At 39.5% G+C, this 19,731-nt stretch overlaps 1 protein-coding gene across 3 annotated transcripts in view; it reads left to right on the forward strand.

Annotated features, from left to right (window-relative positions):
• The window catches only part of LOC127446610 (melanophilin-like), a 28,660-nt gene extending 20,796 nt beyond the window's left edge, over positions 1 to 7,864 (forward strand). For 2 of the 3 annotated variants that reach the window (XM_051707663.1, XM_051707664.1), the window contains exons 10-14: positions 4 to 87; positions 243 to 464; positions 6,758 to 6,925; positions 7,076 to 7,147; positions 7,298 to 7,864. In XM_051707663.1, coding sequence (XP_051563623.1) covers positions 4 to 87; positions 243 to 464; positions 6,758 to 6,925; positions 7,076 to 7,147; positions 7,298 to 7,363 — 612 coding nt within the window. In that variant the 3' untranslated portion in view covers positions 7,364 to 7,864. Of the gene's footprint in view, positions 1 to 3; positions 88 to 242; positions 465 to 5,563; positions 5,792 to 6,757; positions 6,926 to 7,075; positions 7,148 to 7,297 lie in introns of those variants that run through there. The other variant, XR_007898228.1, reaches the window with a different exon arrangement.
• Positions 7,865 to 19,731: the final 11,867 nt, after the last annotated feature.

The raw sequence follows: 19,731 nt of genomic DNA on the forward strand, positions 1-19,731 counted from the left end.
TAGATCAATGAGCTGAGCAAGAGAATGTCTGCCATTGAGAGTCTCTTGAATCGACTGGAAGAGAAAATTACTTTGCCTGCTGATCGGGTATGAATAAAGCCTCAAATCCGAAACATTCAAAGTAGCTCATTTATTGCAGTGTTTCTTTTTTAGGACTAAAGTAAAGTCCCTCTCATGTAAATTGAATTCATAATTCAATTTTCATATTAACTGTTACTCTGCCATGTCTGCTGCCTGTTCAGCTCACAGCAGGGCAGCTGGAGGAGGAAAAGCTAAGAAGAAAACTAGATGAGCTAATGAGTGACAAGGCACTTTCCTCTGATGAGGATGAGCCGAAGAGGCCTCCTCAGTCCAATGAGTCTACTATGAGAAGTGCACAAAAGGGGGACCAGGCACCAATTGCCCCTGCACCCCAAGAACCCTTGAGCTCCTCAAGTGATGAGATGCCCAATGAAGCGCAAAAGGTGAGCACAAAGACAACACACACATACATGAAGGCCAAAATCTGTTGGAGATACTGATGTCTTTTTCCAAGGTAAGGTAATACCCTCTGCAAAATCTCTTTGATAAGAACTGTCCTTCAATAATGAGCTTTTTGTTGGAGAAATAATGCAGATTCAGTTTTGATTTCTCACCAATTGAATGCTAGTGGAATAGCCAACCAATTGGTATTAAAAGTCACACAACTTTCCACAGTTTTCCCATATTATTGGTAATTGGGATGTCAGTTTTCAGACATTTTCATAAACAGTTGTCATGGAAATTAATAGTTAATGTCAATACTGCAAAATACACGTGGAGGACTCCAAATTGTAACACTGAGGGAGGCCTCAAGAGCAGGATCTAAAGCGAAACAAAGTACAGATTAACGGGGTAAACAAAGGAACAAAAGAAACATCCACGATGGGAATAACACAGGAACAGAGAAAACATCAATGATGGGAACGGGTCAAAGAACAGGAGGTCAAAACACATAACTGACAAAGGTAAAACAGACATCAGTGCAATATATATACACAAGGATAATGAGATAAATGAAACACAGGTGAGAAACAATGGGGAACAGCTGGAAGTGTTCAGAGCAGGGGATTATGGGAAGTGTAGTCCAGGGGGAATAGATGACAGAGACAAAACACAGGGTAGACAACAGTGAATCATAACATAACCCCCCCCCCCCCCCCACCCCCCTTAACGGGCGGCTGACGCCCAAGGAGGGCAGGAAGGGTAGGCAGGGCCAAGATGGAGCTGGAGAACAAAGAGTCCAGAGCAGATCAAGCTGGTGGCCAGAGGACCCAGGAGACCAGATCAAATCAGGCAGACGACCATGGGACCAAGGAAACCAGGGCAGATCAGGCAGATGACCAGGGGACCAAGGAAACCAGGGCAGACAGATCAGGTGGATGACCAGGGGACCAAGGAAACCAGGGCAGATCAGGCAGACGACCAGGGGACCAAGGAAACCAGAGCAGATTAGGCTGTTGGCCAGGAGACTCAGGAGACCAGAGCAGATCAGGCAGACGGCCAGGAGATCCAGAAGGCCACCTCAGGATAGGGACTGGATCAGGGGTTGGCAGCCACAGGGCTGTAACAGGGTCAGGAGACCTGGGAGATGGCCGCAGTCAAGAGACTGGAGCCATGGAAGGTGGAGCCATAGAAGGCACAATGGGCAAAGCCATGGAAGGCGGAGCCGTGGCAGGCTCGAAGTGTGGAGCCATGGAAGGCGGAGCCATGGCAGGCTTGAGGGGCAGAGCCATGGAAGGCGGAGCCGTGGCAGGCTCGAGGGGCAGAGCCATGGAAGGCGGAGCCGTGGCAGGCTCGAGGAGTGGAGCCATGGAAGGCGGAGCCGTGGCAGTCTCGAGGGGCAGAGCCGTGGCAGGCGGAGCCGTAGAAGGCTTGAGGGACGAAGCCATGGAAAGCGGAGCCGTGGGAAGCTCGAGGAGCAGAGCAATGGAAGATGGAGCTGTGGCAGGCTCGAGGGGTGGAGCTGTGGCAGGCGGAGCCGTAGGAGTCTCGAGGAGCGAAGCCGTGGAAGGTGGAGCCATGGGAAGCTCGAGGAGCGGAGCCTTGGGAGGCTCGAGACTAAGAGTTCAGGATGACTGGGAAATGACCTCAGAGGACGCGAACATGAGCAGAGCCTTGGGAGCGACCTCTGTGGTCGTGGGCATGGACAGAGACTCAGGAATGACCTCCATGGTCGCGGGCATGGACAGAGACTCAGAAACGACCTCTGTGGTCGTGGGCGTAGACAGAGACTCGAGAACAACCTCTGTGGTTGTGGGCATAGGCAGAGACTCGGAGACGACCTTTGTAGTCGTGAACATGGGCAGAGACTTAGAAATGACCTTCGTGGTCGTGTACAAGGGCAGAGGCTCAGAGACGACCTCTGTAGTCGTGAACATGGGCAGAGACTTGGAAATGACCTCTGTGGTTGCGTACATGGGCAGGGACTCGGAGATGACCTCTGTGGTCGTGTACATGGGCAGAGACTTGGAAACGACCTCCGTGGTCGTGAACATGGGCAGGGACTCGGAGACAACCTCTATGGTCGTGAACATGGGCAGAGACTTGGAAACGACCTCCGTGGTCGTGAACATGGGCAGAGACTCGGAGACGACCTCTGTGGTCGTGAACATGGGCAGAGACTCGGAGACGACCTCTGTGGTCGTGAACATGGGCAGAGACTTGGAAACAACCTCCGTGGTTGTGTACATGGGCAGAGACTCGGAGACGATCTCTGTGGTTGTGAACATGGGCAGAGACTTGGAAATAACCTCCGTGGTTGTGTACATGGGCAGAGACTTGGGACAGAAGCCTTTCTTCTCCTCCTCCTCCTCCTCCTCCTCCTCCGGGAGGCCGAGGCTGGCAATGCTAGCTCTGGGACGGGCGAGGCTGGCAACGCAGACTCTGGGACAGGCGAGGCTGGAAATGCAGACTCTGGGACGGGTGAGGCCGGCAATGCAGGCTCTGGGACAGGCGAGGCTGGCAACACTGGCTCTGGGACGGACGAGGCTGGCAGTTCGTTGGCCATGGCAGGCGTGGGCGTTGACTTGTTGGCTGTGGCAGGCGTGGCCGTTGGCTCTTTGGCCATGGCAGGCATGGGCATTGGCTCATTAGCCATAGCAGGCATGGGTGTTGGCTCGTTATCCGTGGCAGGCATGGGCGTTGGCTCATAGGCCGTGGCAGGCGTGGGCATTGGCTCATAGGCCATGGCAAGCATGGCCATTGGCTCATTGGCCGTGGCAGGCATGGGCATTGGCTCGTTGGCCGTGGCAGGCATGGGCATTGGCTCGTTAGCCGTAGCAGGCATGGGTGTTGGCTCGTTAGCTGTGGCAGGCGTGGGCATTGGCTCATTAACCGTGGCAGGCGTGGGCTCGTAGGCCGTGGCAGGCATGGGCGTTGGCTCATAGGCTGTGGCAGGCAGGAGTACTGACAAGCTGTGAGGAAGGGTCTTCATGACCTTACGCACCGACATCAGAGGTGGATAATTCAACTTAGGAGACAAGGGCCGAGAAGGGCTTCAAGCAGGGAGTCGCAGAATGCTGGGCTGTATCATGGCATGGAGCAGACTCATACGTTGCTGTGACATGGCTTGGAGCAGACTCGGACATGACTGTGACATGGCGTGGAGCAGACTCAGACGTGGCTGTGACATGGCAGGGAGCAGGCTGAGGTTTGGCTGTGACATGACATGGAGCAGGCTGAGGCATTGCTGTGACATGGCATGGAGCAGGTTGAGGTTTGGCTGTGACATGAAGTGGAGCAGACTCAAACTTGACTGGGACATGACGTGAAGCAGACTCAGACTTGACTGGGACATGACATGGAACAGACTCAGACTTGACTGGAACATAGCGTGGAGCAGACTCAAGCTTGACTGGGACATGAAGTGGAGCAGATTCAGGCGTGGCTGTGACATGGTGCGGAGCTGACTGTGACGTGGTTGTGACGTTGCGTGGAGCGGTTTCAGACATGGCTGACTCGGAAGCCGGGATCGGGATTGATTGAGTAGGATCCGCTGAAGCGAATGTCTCTAATATCAACTCAAAATATTCCTTCCACGTGTAATCTCCAGATGCCGGCAACTCCCTCCACTGGTGTGCAATGAGACCGATATGATACATGGATTTTAGGGTTGAATCAGAAAACTCTGTGTATCTGGCAAGGAACTAAATAGACTGGAATATTCCTGGATGGGTAAGTTTGCTCGGGTCAGCTGAATAAAAGGAACCGCTAAATCCATTTCGGTTGGTCAGTTGTTCTGTAACACTGAGGGAGGTCTCAAGAGCAGGATCTAAATGCAGCGAAACAGTATTTAATCAGATAAACAAAGTACAGATTAACGAGGTAAACACAGGAACAAAAGAAACATCCACGATGGGAAAAACACAGGAACAGGGAAAACAACAACGATGGGAATGGGTCAAAGGACAGGAGGTCAAAACACATAACAACTGACAAAGGTAAAACAGACATCAGGGCAATATACATACAAGGATAATAAGGTAAATGAAACACAGGTGAGAAACAATGGGGAACAGCTGGAAGTGATCAGAGCAGGGGATTATGGGAAGTGTAGTCCGGGGGGAACAGATGATAAAGGCAAAACACAGGGCAGACAACAGTTAATCGTAACACAAATATTATGTGCTTGAAGCCTACTATTTAAATATAATTAAAATAAATACACGTAAGAAATTCAAGTATTGGCATTTTCCTCTTAAAATATTCTTAGTTCAGTGTATTTTAATACATTTAGGCCATGTTTAGTATGAATTTGTGAATTGTTTAATTACGGTTAATGATATACTTTAATAATAACTTGTATAGATGATATTGGCTACATATTTGAGTTTGAGGAAGCACTGGGTCATCCTATGCGGAAGACGTTTTGGTCGAAGCACCTGATGCATGCATTAATTCTCCTCCCCCTTCACATCTGACACAACAGTTTTAATTCATGTTTCACCTTTGTGGTTTAAATAAACCATTACTGTCACATACTTCAATAGTGCATCTTGAATTATTAGGTTAAATTATGAAAATATCAATAGGAAATTTAAAAGAACCAATGATGTTTATTCATAGGGAAATGCTCCAACACTGATTACATTGAGCCCGCTTCATCTTTACAAGAGAGGTGGTTTTTCTTTGGTGTTGCAGACAAGACGTGACATGCAACGCACAAGGGGCAGTTTGCCCTCTAGCGGCGGATGACTATATAGTCAGTCTTTTCAACGTCTGCTGGCATGCTTACTGAAAGCATTTGTTCTGAAATTGACAAATCGACGATCAATCAATTTATTAACAATGATTCATTGATTATTTAATCGATATTAATCATTAACATCTCTAATTGGTCATTTAAAGTGCACCTATTATGATTTTTAAATGTGCCTAATTTTGTTTTAAAGGTCTCATACAATAGATTTACATGCATCCAAGGTCAAAAAACACTTTAATTTGCTCATAATTTAAATTGCAACATTACCTTTTTTTCCCAGTGTCAAAAACGACTCATTCAATGATCCGTTCTAAAGGATTCATTCTAAACTCCTCCTTTCAGAGAGCCTACTCTGCTCTGATTGGTCAGATGTCCCAGTCTGTTGTGATTGGTCTACCACTTACAGTGCGTGTTGGAAAGGAAATGCCCACTACCATATCCGAGTTCAGCTCCATCTGAAAAAATGTCTGTTTTACCTTACCAATTTGAGCCCGAGTCCGATAGAGATACATCGGAAGATCAACCCGAACCACCATCGCAAGCACGACGAGAACAGGGCGATTTTCTGTGGTAAGTTTATATGTAGTTTGACAATAACGTGAGTTAGCCAGTTAGCAGAGGCTAACAGCTAACAGGCTAACAGCCTGCACTGGCTGTACATGTAAACAGACCAGAGGCAGGTTTTTTGTTACCAAATTACGTAAGTTAGTACAGGAAGTAAGTCTGGAATTACTAACGACTCGTTTCAGGTGTTCAGAATCAGTTCTTTCTTTTGGGTGTCAATAACTCCATATTTCGTGCAATTTGATTTTTGAAACTTTGCAGACTTTTTTACATTCACAAACAGCTATATAACACTACATGAAAGGTAATATTTGAAAAACTGTAATAGGTGCTCTTTAAAAAAACTTTTAATAAGGATGTCAGATCAAATAGTTCAATAATTACATCTTGTTTTAACAAGGCTCAGTTTTATCACTAGCATCTTTATTATCACAGCTCATGAAAGTTTCGATAGACAACTCCCCTGGGTTGTTTTTATATAAAGCAATAACGTATCTAAAGATCATGAAGCATTAGCAAAATTTGTGCCTCGTTAAGCTACAACATTAGCAATGACAGTACCTTACAATAGTATTTTTTAAGGATTTTAAGCTCCTTCCGGTAAATTACTGTTCCCTTTACATGGCTTTCAGAGATCCACTGCGGCGGCCCTTTGTGACGTCACAACTGCAATTCTAAGAACAATTAATGCCACTGAAAGCGCTTTGAATGAGTTTGCCCCCTCAAATCCTATTGACAGACTTCAGTTAGCGTGCACAGATGTTAAGCTGTCTAATGATGCTTGCAGGGGACTTGAGGAAAATGTAAGCTTATTCCTCTTATAGTTTTTTTTTTTTTTTTGAAGGATAGAGATTAGACACATAAAATGCCAATGGCATGACGAAGCGATTTTGTGCCTTTTGTATAATTGTATCACCGAAGTTCACAAGCTATTTGATAAGAATTGTGCATTTTCTTTTTTCTTTTTTACAGCAGGTGTATATGACTGCTGGGAAGTCCTTCAATATGACAAAGAAGTTGCGAATGATTGAGCAGAATGCTAAGAATCACTACAGTGGCCCACTAACTGATTCAGAACTTTCTGAACTGGAGGACCAGGTTGCTTTGGCAGCCACTAAAGTTCAGAGTACGGAGAGTGAGGTGAGCAACAACTCAAGAATACATTCATAATAAATTATTATAATGAAGTTCTGATAATTATTCATGATCTTTCAATAACTGCATTATCTATCTATCTATCTATCTATATATCTATAGTCTGTCTGTCTGTTTATTTATTGTAATTATCAGGTCTCGGACATTGAAAACAAGATAGCTGCTCTAAATGTTAAAGGACTATCAAACGATAAAGCCAAGAAAAAGGTAAAGTGATATTCAATGTATATCAATTCAATTCAAAGTAATCCACATTGACATGGTAAAATCAAAAATTTTATCAAAAGCACAGTTTGCTTACAGATTTGCTACTAATTAGATGTTTGTTTGTTTTTTCATATTTTTTGTGGCTTTCAGGCACTGAGTATGCAACAAAAAAGGAAGTTTTCCCAAGACATTCCTTCAAACAGAGTGCATTTGTAACACTCTAACATTTGTGTTGCTTTGCATTAATCAGGTCTTTATCCATCTACACATTTGGCTCTCCATACATACATCCACCCAGTCCAGAACACTGATTGCAAATAATCAAAATACAAAGAAATAATAATACAGTTTGGTGACCCCAAGGCACAGTATTGTCCAGTGTCTATATTCAGTCTTCTTCAACTATGTGTTTTATACAGTTATATACAGTAAGAGTCATTATAGAGATTATTTTTGTTCTTACTAGTACAATATGGAACATTTTACTGAACCAGAACCAGTGAATTAATCACAGCTCTCTTTAACAATTTCTATCTGGTTTACATAAGTCCTTGTGAAGATATCTAACTTTGTTCCTATGTTACTTGTTAATATGCTTCATTTAAAATGTCAGTATTCTGGATTTTTGCACTAATCTTGCTTTAGCTCTCACACACACTTTGTTTCTTGTGTATGATATCAGATAAAAAAGTAACAGGAATAAAAAGGATTAATATGTGTTGGTGCCTGACTTTGCTTGGCTTTTTCTCAAATTAACTCTTACCTTTCAGAATTTATTTGAATTAAGGCAGGTAGCCTATTTAACTATTTTTGCATTAGCACATTTTATATATATATATATATATATATATATATATATATATATATATATATATATTTTTTTTTTTTTTTTTTAAAGATACACAAAATATGGCATTATATTTCACTAATAACTTTTTATTATTTATTAGAAACGAAACAATTGAAAAGAAGAAAAAAAACATTTTAGAACAGAACTTATTCATCATGATGCTGCTTCTATTTTCTTTTGATAAACATTCTTTTAATTATAACAGGGTGATGAAATATTTACTTGTTAGCATTAGCAGTTAGTCCCTGCTCAAATGTAGCCATGTAACCTAGATTTATTTTCTGAGTATTTGCTACTGAGTATTGCTACTAAGGTTAGGGTTAGAGCAGGGGCGGGGCCAGAAGGGTGGCATAGGGTGGCAGCTGCCACCCAAAAATGAGCTTTGCCACTCCAACTCGGACCCCGCTCGCATCCTGGAGACGGTGTGCAATGGCTTAACCCATCTGTGTCGTGCATGGTCCATAAGAACGTTCCGCCTGAGTCTGGTAAGACACAGCGTTCCGCCTCAGTAGACCCCCCCCCCACCTTATGCCACCCCTTACTCGACTCTTGCCACCCCTTTTCCACCCCTGGCAAAAAATGCCCCCGAGTTAGGTTTAGGGGTTATGGTTAGGGTTAAGTTTAGGGGTAGGTGTAAGGTTTCTGCTGTAATCCTAACAAACACAATAAACAGTGTATGTATGTCGCATGTGACTCTCAGGACTGGCTAGACTTTTTGCAGATCAAGGGTCAATGGAGAAAGATGCTTTTTGGCTTTTTTTTTTTTTTTTTTTTTTTGCATAGATCAAATATTTGAACAGTTTTGTTTTAATTGTATTTAATTAGTTCATGTGTTTTTTCCAATTTAATCTGCTCTTGCCCCTAAAAAAGTAATGTGTTGCGACCGTAATATTTAAAATAACAGGCTTGAAAAAATTGAAAATGTTTGTTTTTGTCCTGTTCAGACTGCAAAAACCTAAACGGAATTGAGTCAGATAGGCCAAAAAAATCTGAACGTTTTTCTGCCTGTGTAAACAAAGCCTAAGTAATATTTTCATATTTATCTTTTAATAGCAGTATTTCAGGTGTTTGTGAAATTTACAGTTCCATTTTTGTCTTTAAAACCCACAACATTTATAGAAAAGTATAACAAAATGATCCACACAAGCATATTTGATCAGTTATTAATATTTCAGAAAAAGAAGTGAAATATCTAATTCTAAATTTAATATTTTTACTGCCATGATTGGTTATACCACATAATGTGTGGTCGCATCAAATGATGATAAGACTGCATGAGGTTTAATATTAGTATAAAAAAGACCAGAGCAAAATCAGTTCCATGAAACAAACAAAATAAAGCACTTTTTGTAATCCCTGTAGACAAAAAGAAATTCAGGGTTTTAATAAATGTAATAACAGTTGAATGGACATCATGTATTTCATTCATGCATGTCATTCAGTTGTAATTCATCTTAAGTATTTCATAAAAAAAAATACACATGACATCACTGATTCTTGTGTCATAATGTCATAACGTTTGGTCACGACATGTGCAAGAACCAATGTGAGTTCACATTATTGACGTCTCTGTATGATTATAGTTATAATATAATTATAGTTCAGGTGAATTTCTGGCTTCAAGTCCTCTCTTGCACTCAGTGATGCAACTTTGTGCACTGTACTCACCACAAAAACATTCTTGCTTTTCTTTGGGCAGAATCAAGCAATTGTTACAGTTTCAGTGAAAGCCAATTTTAAAGAGAGCAGTGTTCTGCCCTGCATATTCAATAGCTCATTGGGAAGCTCAGACTTATTTTTTATTTGTATTTTTTTATTGTTCCGATCATGGTCTGCTTTCATTTGTATAGCTCAACACCAAGGCCATAGGATGTAAAAAAAGTTGTCACTCGTTATGCAATGACCTTGCAGCCCTTTACTCATTTCAAGCACCACCTGCATCCCCTGATTTTTCTCAGGTGTTCCACCATGTGGCTTCCCTGTGCAAATGTGCATGTTCCATGCATAGCTTTATTTGGCATCACAGGCTGTCCTTATTTTTATCCCAAATTTTGCTGGTGTTAGGCTGGCACCAGGATGTGTACGCCCATAAATCCATTTGGTACACAGTGTTTGGATATTTAAGGAGAGATGACAAAGGAATAAGGGAGTCTGTAGTCAGATATCCCATACAATTGCCATGTGTAGTTTTCTCTACCAGGTATGCAATTCTTATGTTTTGATAAATGTTTAAATTCGACTTATTATTGTCTAATTGGAATTTATGAATGTATTATTTTACTTGGTAAATAAATTGTTACATTTAATTTTCTTCTGATTTCTTCTGAAATTATTGTCTTTAGTAGATTACGTTAAGTCCATGTTTCCGCAAATCTACGACAAGGTTAGTAGCGGACTAAAGCTCAGTTCTGAGTGGAGCATGGGGCACACCGACTGAGACTTTAGAGCTCTGACTAACAAATTTGCATTAGTTCTAGTGTACTTAGAGTGTACAGGCTCATTATGGAATTTCCATTTAGGACAACATGAAGTTGTCGACCAAGCCTAAATAGTGTGAAGTCTAAACTTCTGGTTATTGTAATATTTTCTAGCTAAGTGTACATAGGAAACTATGGCATGATTATGTAAAGCTATTTTAACTCCAGTATTGTTGGTCTATCTTTGTAAATTTTGCGGTCATGACCTCTGGGTAGAAGTAATGTTACTCTAATTAAGTGTTTACTATCTAAGGGGATTAAACAAAATACTTTTAGATAAAAGGGCAAGCATGAGCAGCCATCTAATTAGTATTTAGTCAGTTACTGTTTTAATGACCAATACTGGCGTATTTGTGACCGTGAGATCCGCGTACACGGCCAGCGCAAGACTCTCTAAGCGATAGGAATCCGAATGAACGAGTACAATATAAAATAGTGTTAAACACGATGATCAAATGTTAAACCAAATTTAATAATAATAATTAAGATTGGAACATTAATATATCCTTGGAAACTTTTATAATTGGAGTCAGATAAAATAAACGGGGATCATAAAATGAATAATATAGTTATTTAATTGGAATGAAATATCTTAAACTGAATGCACACGATAAGACAGAACATGCAGGAGACCTTCAGCCATGCCATTGGATACCGTCCTTGGGCCAGTGGGTGGCCTCCCCCTTACACTGGCTTGTTTGGTATGTACTGGCGAAAAGGACAGCGTCCTCTGAAATGAACAATCCACTGTAAAATGAGGTCCAGGATTGTACAGGAGAGGTAGAAATATATGGGATGAATATAGTATCAAAATTATTCTCAAATGCATATACACATCCCTCAATTTGATAAATGTCATACATGCATCTTACTATCCACACACAAATGCCTTTCAACTTGTGTCTGTGAAATTCAGAATTAAATGAATGTGCTGCTATTTGTACAAATAGAGACATATTTGTGAATATAAATGTTCCCTTTTTTACAAATAAATCACAGTTTGTGGATGCAACCAAATGAAGATGTTCCAAATGAAACACAAATTGGTCTCGTGAAGTATCGAATGTGCATTTGTGAACCAAATGCATTCATTGATGTCTTTTTGTGTGTTTTCTGTTTCATTCATTTGAATTTTGAGACTTCCTTCCTGCTGGCTTTGCTTTGCACGATCCACACACAAGTATCTAAAGATCCACGCGTAACTTTGTGTAATAAAAGCAGCTAGCACTAGATGGCGGTCTCATTTTACAGATTTACAGATGGGGTAAAAATGTTATCTCAGTGATTTGGACTGTGGTATGATTGTTGGTGCCAGATGGGCTGGTTTGAGTATTTCTGTAACTGCTGATCTCCTAGGATTTTCACGCACAACATTCTCTAGAATTTACTTAGAATGGTACCAAAAACAAAAAAATATCCAGTGAGCAGCAGTTCTGTTTACGGAATTCCCTTGTTGATGAATGAGGTCAACAGAGAATGGCCAGACTGGTTCGAACTGACAAAGTCTACAGTAACTCAGATAACCACTCCTTACAGTTGTGGTGAGAAGGTTGGTGCTGTTTTGGCGGCACGAGGGGGACCTACACAATATTAGGCAGGTGGTTTTAATGTTGTGGCTGATCGGTGTGTGTATATATATATATATATATATATATATATATATATATATATATATATATATATATATATATATATACACACACCAACAGGCGGGGCGTGGTTTATTCACAAGGTCATTCGGTATGTGCAGTTTACAAGTGCCACTTCAAACAAACAGCGTATAAGATCAGCAGAATGAATCAAAGGTTTGTCTTAGTTTTTCTCATATATAACCAAGGATAATGTCCTGTCACACTGTAAAAGATGAAAAAAGCCCAGTTTAGAGTCTTAAGTTCTGGTGACAATATGTTTGTGTGTCATGCATGTGGCTTTCTAGTTAATAGGATTCCAACACTTGGCTCACCGTGTCTTTGTTCCAGGTCAGCATTAGAGTCTTCTACTTCAATCTTAACTAAGTTTCTAGACTGAAATTCCTGTCTACGCAATGGGAAATATCTGTTTGTGTAGTCAAAGCATGAGTATAGATCTTAATGTTGTAGTATCCAAACTTCTGGCACTGTTGCATCCTGACTCTCATAGTCTGAAGCTGTTACTTCTTAATCTCATATAACACAATAAGATTATGCAAACCTTACTGCATTGTTTTGATTTGTTTTTATTGAGAGAAATAAAAAGCATTAATGCAGAAGAACAGCAGCACAGCTACAGTAGAAGTGCCTTTACAAAACATGAATCATGATAACAGACATACCATAAATACCTTTATATTAAGGTTTGTACAAGATCTACTGTTGTAAGAAATGGTTTCCACATTATGTAAATGTATATAATAATTTTTTTCCCCCAATAAGGCAATAAATATGAATTCTATTAAATACTATTTCAGATTCAGACAGTGATCATTGACTCATTGCTATCTTTTCAGATTTTCCCCATGCTTTGCCCATCAACTTCAAGCTCTGACTCACCTGCTTCGAAACTTATTGGTTCCAGCTTCAAAACAGGATCCATTTTAAAATGTATAATATGCTCCTTTATTGTTCTCTGATGTGAAGTCAGACTTAAATATTATTTCCAAATTTCAAATTTCAAATGAAAGTGCAATAAACATTTACCTAAATAATTAACATTGTCTTCTTTTGGCTGCCCTTATAACTGTTCACCCAAAAATGAAAATTGTCATAATTTGCTCACACTCATGTTGTTTCAAAATCATATGATCTATTTGTCCCCATGTAGAACACAAATTGTAAATGTTGACATTGCTTTTATTCCCATGCAATGAAAGTGAATGGGGACTGAGGCTGTCAGTCTCTATACATACGCCTAACATTTCATTTCTTGGTATGTGAGTAAATTATGATGGTTAACATATTTTGGTGAACCATCCCTTTAAATCTGTAAAATTTTCATTCAGCATTTTACCAAGGCATTTTAATTTAGTATGGTTTTAAGAAAGCATGTCAATATAAAAATGACTCAAATGCAAGTCTGGTGGCTGAAGAGGTATTGAATTTATATGCACATATACAACATGTGAAACTGATTGTCTGCCATAAAATTTAACTGGACAATTAAGAAAGTGGTCTGTCTTTTTGAGTGTGTGTGTGTGTGTGTGTGTGTGTGTGTATATATATATATATATATATATATATATATATATATATATATATATATATATATATATATATACAGTACTGTGCAAAAGTCTTAGGCACATAAGATGCTTCACAAAAACATTTGTCTTAATATGGTTATTTATGTTTTCAGCTTTAGTGTGTCAATAGGAAATATACATTTTAGACTCCCAAACATTTCTTTTGCAAATAGAATCCCCACAGAGCCCCCTACTGAATATTGAGTCAGTCTGGGATTACAAGAAGAGACAGAAGCAACTGAGACAACTGAAATAGATAGAAGAACTGTGGCAAATTCTCCAAGAAGCTTGGAACATCCTATCTGCCAACAACCAAGAAAACTGTATCCAGGTGTACCTAGGATAATTGGTGCTGTTTTGAAGGTAAAGGTGGTCACACTAAATATTGATTTAGCTTTTTTTATGTTTACTGGACTTTGTATGAGGTTAATTGATAAATGAAAACTATTTATGGCATTATTTTTGAAGACATCCTCACTATGCAACATTTTTCCCAAGTGCCTAAAACTTTTGCACAGTACTGTATATATATATATATATATATATATACACTACCGGTCAAAAGTTCTGAAACACTCATTCTTTATTCTAATTTTTTTTTTTTTTTACATTTTAGAATAATAGTAAAGTCATCAAAACTATGGAATAACACAAATGGAACTATGGGAATTATGGTGTGACTAAACAAAATCCAAAATAAATCAAAACTGTGTTATATTTTAGCATCTTCAAAGTAGTCACCCTTTGCCTAGAATTTGCAGACATGTACTCTTGACATTTTCTCAACTAACTTCTTGAGGTATCACCCTGGGATGCTTTTTAAACAGTATTGAAGGAGTTCCCATCTATGTTGGGCATTTATTGGCTGCTTTTCTTTAATATTTGGTCATCAATTTCAAAAAAAATTTTTAATTTATTTTTTTATTAAATTTTAGTTTTATATTGAAATAGATTAATATGGTGGCACAATTATATTTTTGTCTACAAAACTAATTTCAAACATTTAAGCATACGCCTTGAGATCAAAAGATTTTTAAGATCATGAGAAACATTTCAGTCAAGTGTTTCAAAACTTTTGACCGGTAGTGTATATCACAGTCCAAACCACTGAGATCACATTTTTTCCCCATTCTGATGGTTGATGTGAACAATAACTGAAGCTCCTGACCCATCTACATGACTGGCTGATTATATATATATATATACATATACAGCAATCAGCCACAACATTAAAACTACCTGCCTCCAAAACAGTGCCAACCCGCATCTCAGAATAGCATTCTGAGATGCTATTCTTCTCATCACAACTGTACAGAGCGGTTATCTGAGTTACCGTAGACTTTGTCAGTTCGAACCAGTCTGGCCATTCTCTGTTGATCTCTCTCATCAACAAGGCATTTCCGTCCACAGAACTGCCGCTCACTGGATTTTTTTTTTGTTTTTGACACCATTCTGAGTAAATTCTAGAGACTGTTGTGCGTGAAAATCCCAGGAGATCAGCAGTTACAGAAATACTCAAACCAGCCCGTCTGGCACCAACAAATTATTCATGCGATTATCTAATCAGCCAATCGTGTGGCAGCAGTGCATAAAAAAATCAGCAGATATGGGTCAGGAGCTTCAGTTAATGTTCACATCAACCATCAGAATGGGGAAAAAGTGTTATCTCAGTGATTTGGACTGTGGCATGATTGTTGGTGCTAGATGGGCTGGTTTGAGTATTTCTGTACTGCTGATCTCCTGGGATTTTAATGCGCAACAGCTAGGATCTGCAAAGCTGTCATTGCTGCATGTGGAGGATTTTTTTGATGAGAACTCTTTGAAAAAATTCAAATTGTAATAGTAATTTTTCACGTTATTAATGTCCTGACTGTACATTGTGATCAGTTGAATGCCACTTTGGTGAATAAAAGTACCAATTACTTTCCATGAGAGCAAGATCTGTACGTTATTCCAAACTTTCGACCGCCAGTGTGTGTATACGTGTATATATATATATATATATATATATATATATATATATATATATATATATATATATATATATAATGAATGAATGAACTAAAATGAATATGTGTGACTTCTGAGTTAGACATGGATGTACAGAAAGTTAAAAACTATGACATATTTCCATCATAGACAATGTCGGTAATGGTCGCTCCACATGACATTTGACCGCACCACATGATGTTTTTCATATTCAATATAATTTGCAGGCAAAATAATTGCCCACCTCAGCAAAACAGACATTATTCACACACAAGGCAATTATGAACTTTAGAATTATAGAAAATTATAGATATTTTGATAAAATCTTTTTGAGGTCATACAATATGATGGTCAATTTTGGCAACAACACACCAGCAGTTTAAAAGGTGATTATTTAAAAAAACATTAAAGGTGGTAATGACCTTCAACATGTATCCAGGAGTCCTTTGCATGTTGCTGTATGATGTAATTTCTGCTCCTTAAACACTTTAAAAAACTAAAGTCTCAAAATGGCCTTTCATAAAACACATAATATTTCATAAATCAATCAACATGAGACAACAGTTATTTATGTATTATGATGGAAATAATAATAAATGTACATCATGGTTTTGCTCATCAATACAGAACAGTTATGGAATTATGCCAAATATAAAAAGTTCAAAAACCTTTTGTGTGCTGTTAAATATATTTTCTAAAGGGAAGTTATTGGTGGACGGTCACACCACATGATGTTTTAACATTTTAAGTATGAAAAAAATACTTATACCTAAAAAAACATGGGAAAGTTAAAAGTGGTTTCATACTGTATATTTTAGAGGTATAAAAATTTAAAATTCAGAAATACAGAATAAGAAGGCATCATATCATTGACCCATCTCCGATCTCCAACCCATTGCCCGATGCTCGGAAGATGACATATAAGCAAACAAAACTGCAATGTTCCTGTTAGCTTTGCAGGTGGTCTACTGTCACCGGAGATGTCTCCTAGCAACCAAATTGGTAAACGATGCTGCAATGCTAGCTTTTGTTGTACAGTTGTATGATTATCAAAAAATAGTGTAATTTACCATGTTTTGAACATCTGTCTCTGCAAACGTTTGCTAAACAAGTTTTATTATTTAATAAAAGTGAATGTTAATCATTAACTCTGCAACTTCGATTCCGACATGTTTGCGTATCATCATGCAACCACATCTCAGTAAAATTGGAGTCAAAGATTTCCGCACAAGTTTCCAAGTTGGAAGTCTGACTTCAAGTGGCGTTCCAATTCACTTTTCCTAGTAGGAAGCTGGAAATTCTGACTTTCTAATTTGAATGGAACACAGCATTACTTCAGACACTGTAAGGGACAGGATATTATGTCACACTCAAAAGATTCCAGTTTTAATAATTACAAATTACAAATAATATTGTATTACAATGTTAAAATATGCTATCTACTACCTTTCCTGCAACAATAAAAGCATGCAGCTTTGAAATACTGACCACATACTTTTTATTGAGCCAAGAGGTCTGTGTGATGTTTTGAACTCCTACTGGTCATACGTCCTCTCGTCATACAAATTCACTGTTGGGTAAGTTTAAAGCCCAAAGTATACTACGGTTAGATGTGAACGCTATACCTTTGCATACTGACGTAAATTTTGCCATCAACAAAATGCTCAAACACTAAAGGCATGCGGGCCAATTTTTCTATCCGTGCATACTCTGAACGCGCAGTATGTGCATGCACTTGGATTTATTAGCACTAGTGGGTCCACAAAGTTACAGCATTCACAATCGGGCTGTTGCTTTTACAAAGTAGTGCAAAAAGATGTAATTACTGGTAAACAACAGGAGACGAAGGCGAAAACAACAACAGTGGATGTGCACATCAAGAGCGCGTGTGTGAGGAGGTCAGGAGATACCTGCATTTGTATAACTCGAGTCTGAAGGATTATAAAAGACATCTTTATGGGTCTAAACTCCTGAAGAGAAATAGTCCAGTATCTCATAGCAGCCTTAAAGTGCATGCGCCAACCATCTGTGTATGCGCACACAGTCAAATGAAGTATACTTTAAAATGCTGAGCATTTGACTTTACCAAGACGCTAAGCGTTTGCGTCAAACCCAAAGTATACTTTGGGATAAATGCTACTAGAAATAGAGGAACTGAAACGTTTTGATGCATTGGAAGGCTGTCCGAAACCACCCTTATAAAATAATCTAGAGTTGCCACAAACTTGATGCAAACTTCTGGCAAATTCACCACTTATTAATTTTCACAGGCAAATGTGCAATTGTGGAAAACTCTTCATTGTCGCCGAAGGTTTGCTGCAGGTTCACCACTACTGGTGAAGAGCTGCAAAATTCTGGCAAACATCTGATGCAAATTATAAGCTCATTTGCATGTGAAAATAAGGAGAGGTGAATTTGCGTCAAATTTGCAGCAATTTTGCAGATTTTTTGATAGGCCGTGTCCTTACGAGGTTTTTTCATATGGAAATCACTGCCTGTGAAGTGGGCAGTGAGGCATGAAAGCGGGGTGGTCATGATTTCCTACATATATTGCAGTCTTACAATTCATGTCTTTAGGAGTTAAACGTTTTAATGAGGAAAAAATCACTGAGTGCACCTTTAAGGCACCCATAAACACTTTCTTAAATTAGGTGAATAGATTTGTTATAAATAATGTTTAAAGTGGGCTCACATTGATTGATCCAATTACAATGGATAATAATTTGTTTATAGAATACTTGAGATGTTATGAAATGCCAAATGGCAATGAAATTAACAGAAAATTATTAACCCTTTTCTGAAGAGGTTTTGAATAAGTATTATCTTAATTTGTTACTCAAAAAAGCATCTTGCTGTCTCAGAAGTATTTGCATAAGTTGACAAATTTTGCCAACTATTGTCTCTACAGTACAGTCACTTTAACCCTCCTGCCCTGAAGGCCTACCCCAAATGTGGGGTAAAAAGCTCCCTTGTAATTTCTTCTTCTTCTTCTTCTTCTTCTTCTTCTTCTTCTTTTAATACTTTTAATAAAAACAACCTTCCGTTATTATTTCTTGTCACAGCAATTACGTCGCTCCATCAATAATCAATAAAAGTAAATTATTATTATTTATTTATTTTTTCAATCTTGATATAACAACAACAACAACAAAAATCCGTATGGTGTGCCTTTAGCCCCGTTGTACCCTATAAATCATTTCGAGGCATGAGGACCAACAAAACGTCTTGCACATTGTAGTCTGATACAGTCTCTTGATGGAGCTATAGTCCTCTTGCCTCCTCCGGACGTTCAAGGGGACGTTCACAGGACGTCCATTCAGGACGCTTAGGGGATGTTCACAGGACGTCCATTCAGGACGCTTAGGGGATGTTCATAGGATGTCCATTCAGGACGTTTAGGGGACGTTCACAGAGGCCATTTAGGGGACGTTCTGAGGACCTTTTTTGTTGTCTGGGTTAGTTTAATTTTTGCTTTGTCTGAGTTGCAAGGTGTCAGTTAGGTCTGATTATAAATGGGAACACATGGGCGAATGGATTTTGGAAGTGTTGTTATGGAAATGTCAGATGAGGGACGGTCGCAAACTCTGGCCCGGACGAAAATTGAACTTGTAGCGAAGTTCGGAATGTCCTCAGAACGTCCACCAATGAACGTTACAAAGCGGACCAAATGCGGAGGCCCTTGGAACGTCCGCCAGCGAACGTTACAAAGCGGACCAAATGCGGAGGCCCTTGGAACGTCCGCCAGCGAACGTTACAAAGCGGACCAAATGCGGACCTAAGTGGATGTTCGCAACGTCTGGGGGACGTCCCCTGTTTGCTGGGAGTGTACAACTCTATAGCACACTGTGGCAAGCCGGACGGACGGACAGACAGATAGACAGACAGACAGACAGATAGACAGACAGATAGATAGATAGATAGATAGATTCACCACTGTCTTAATCATATTCTATACTAATATGATTCTGAAAAGATTTTGCTAACTTGTCCTAGATGAGAAAAGACGGAAAGTATTTAAAGGCAACGTGCAGGTCCCACCCACAGGTCCCGC

This window comes from Myxocyprinus asiaticus, chromosome 9 (genome assembly GCF_019703515.2).
Source record: "Myxocyprinus asiaticus isolate MX2 ecotype Aquarium Trade chromosome 9, UBuf_Myxa_2, whole genome shotgun sequence".
NCBI classification, from domain to species: domain Eukaryota; kingdom Metazoa; phylum Chordata; class Actinopteri; order Cypriniformes; family Catostomidae; genus Myxocyprinus; species Myxocyprinus asiaticus.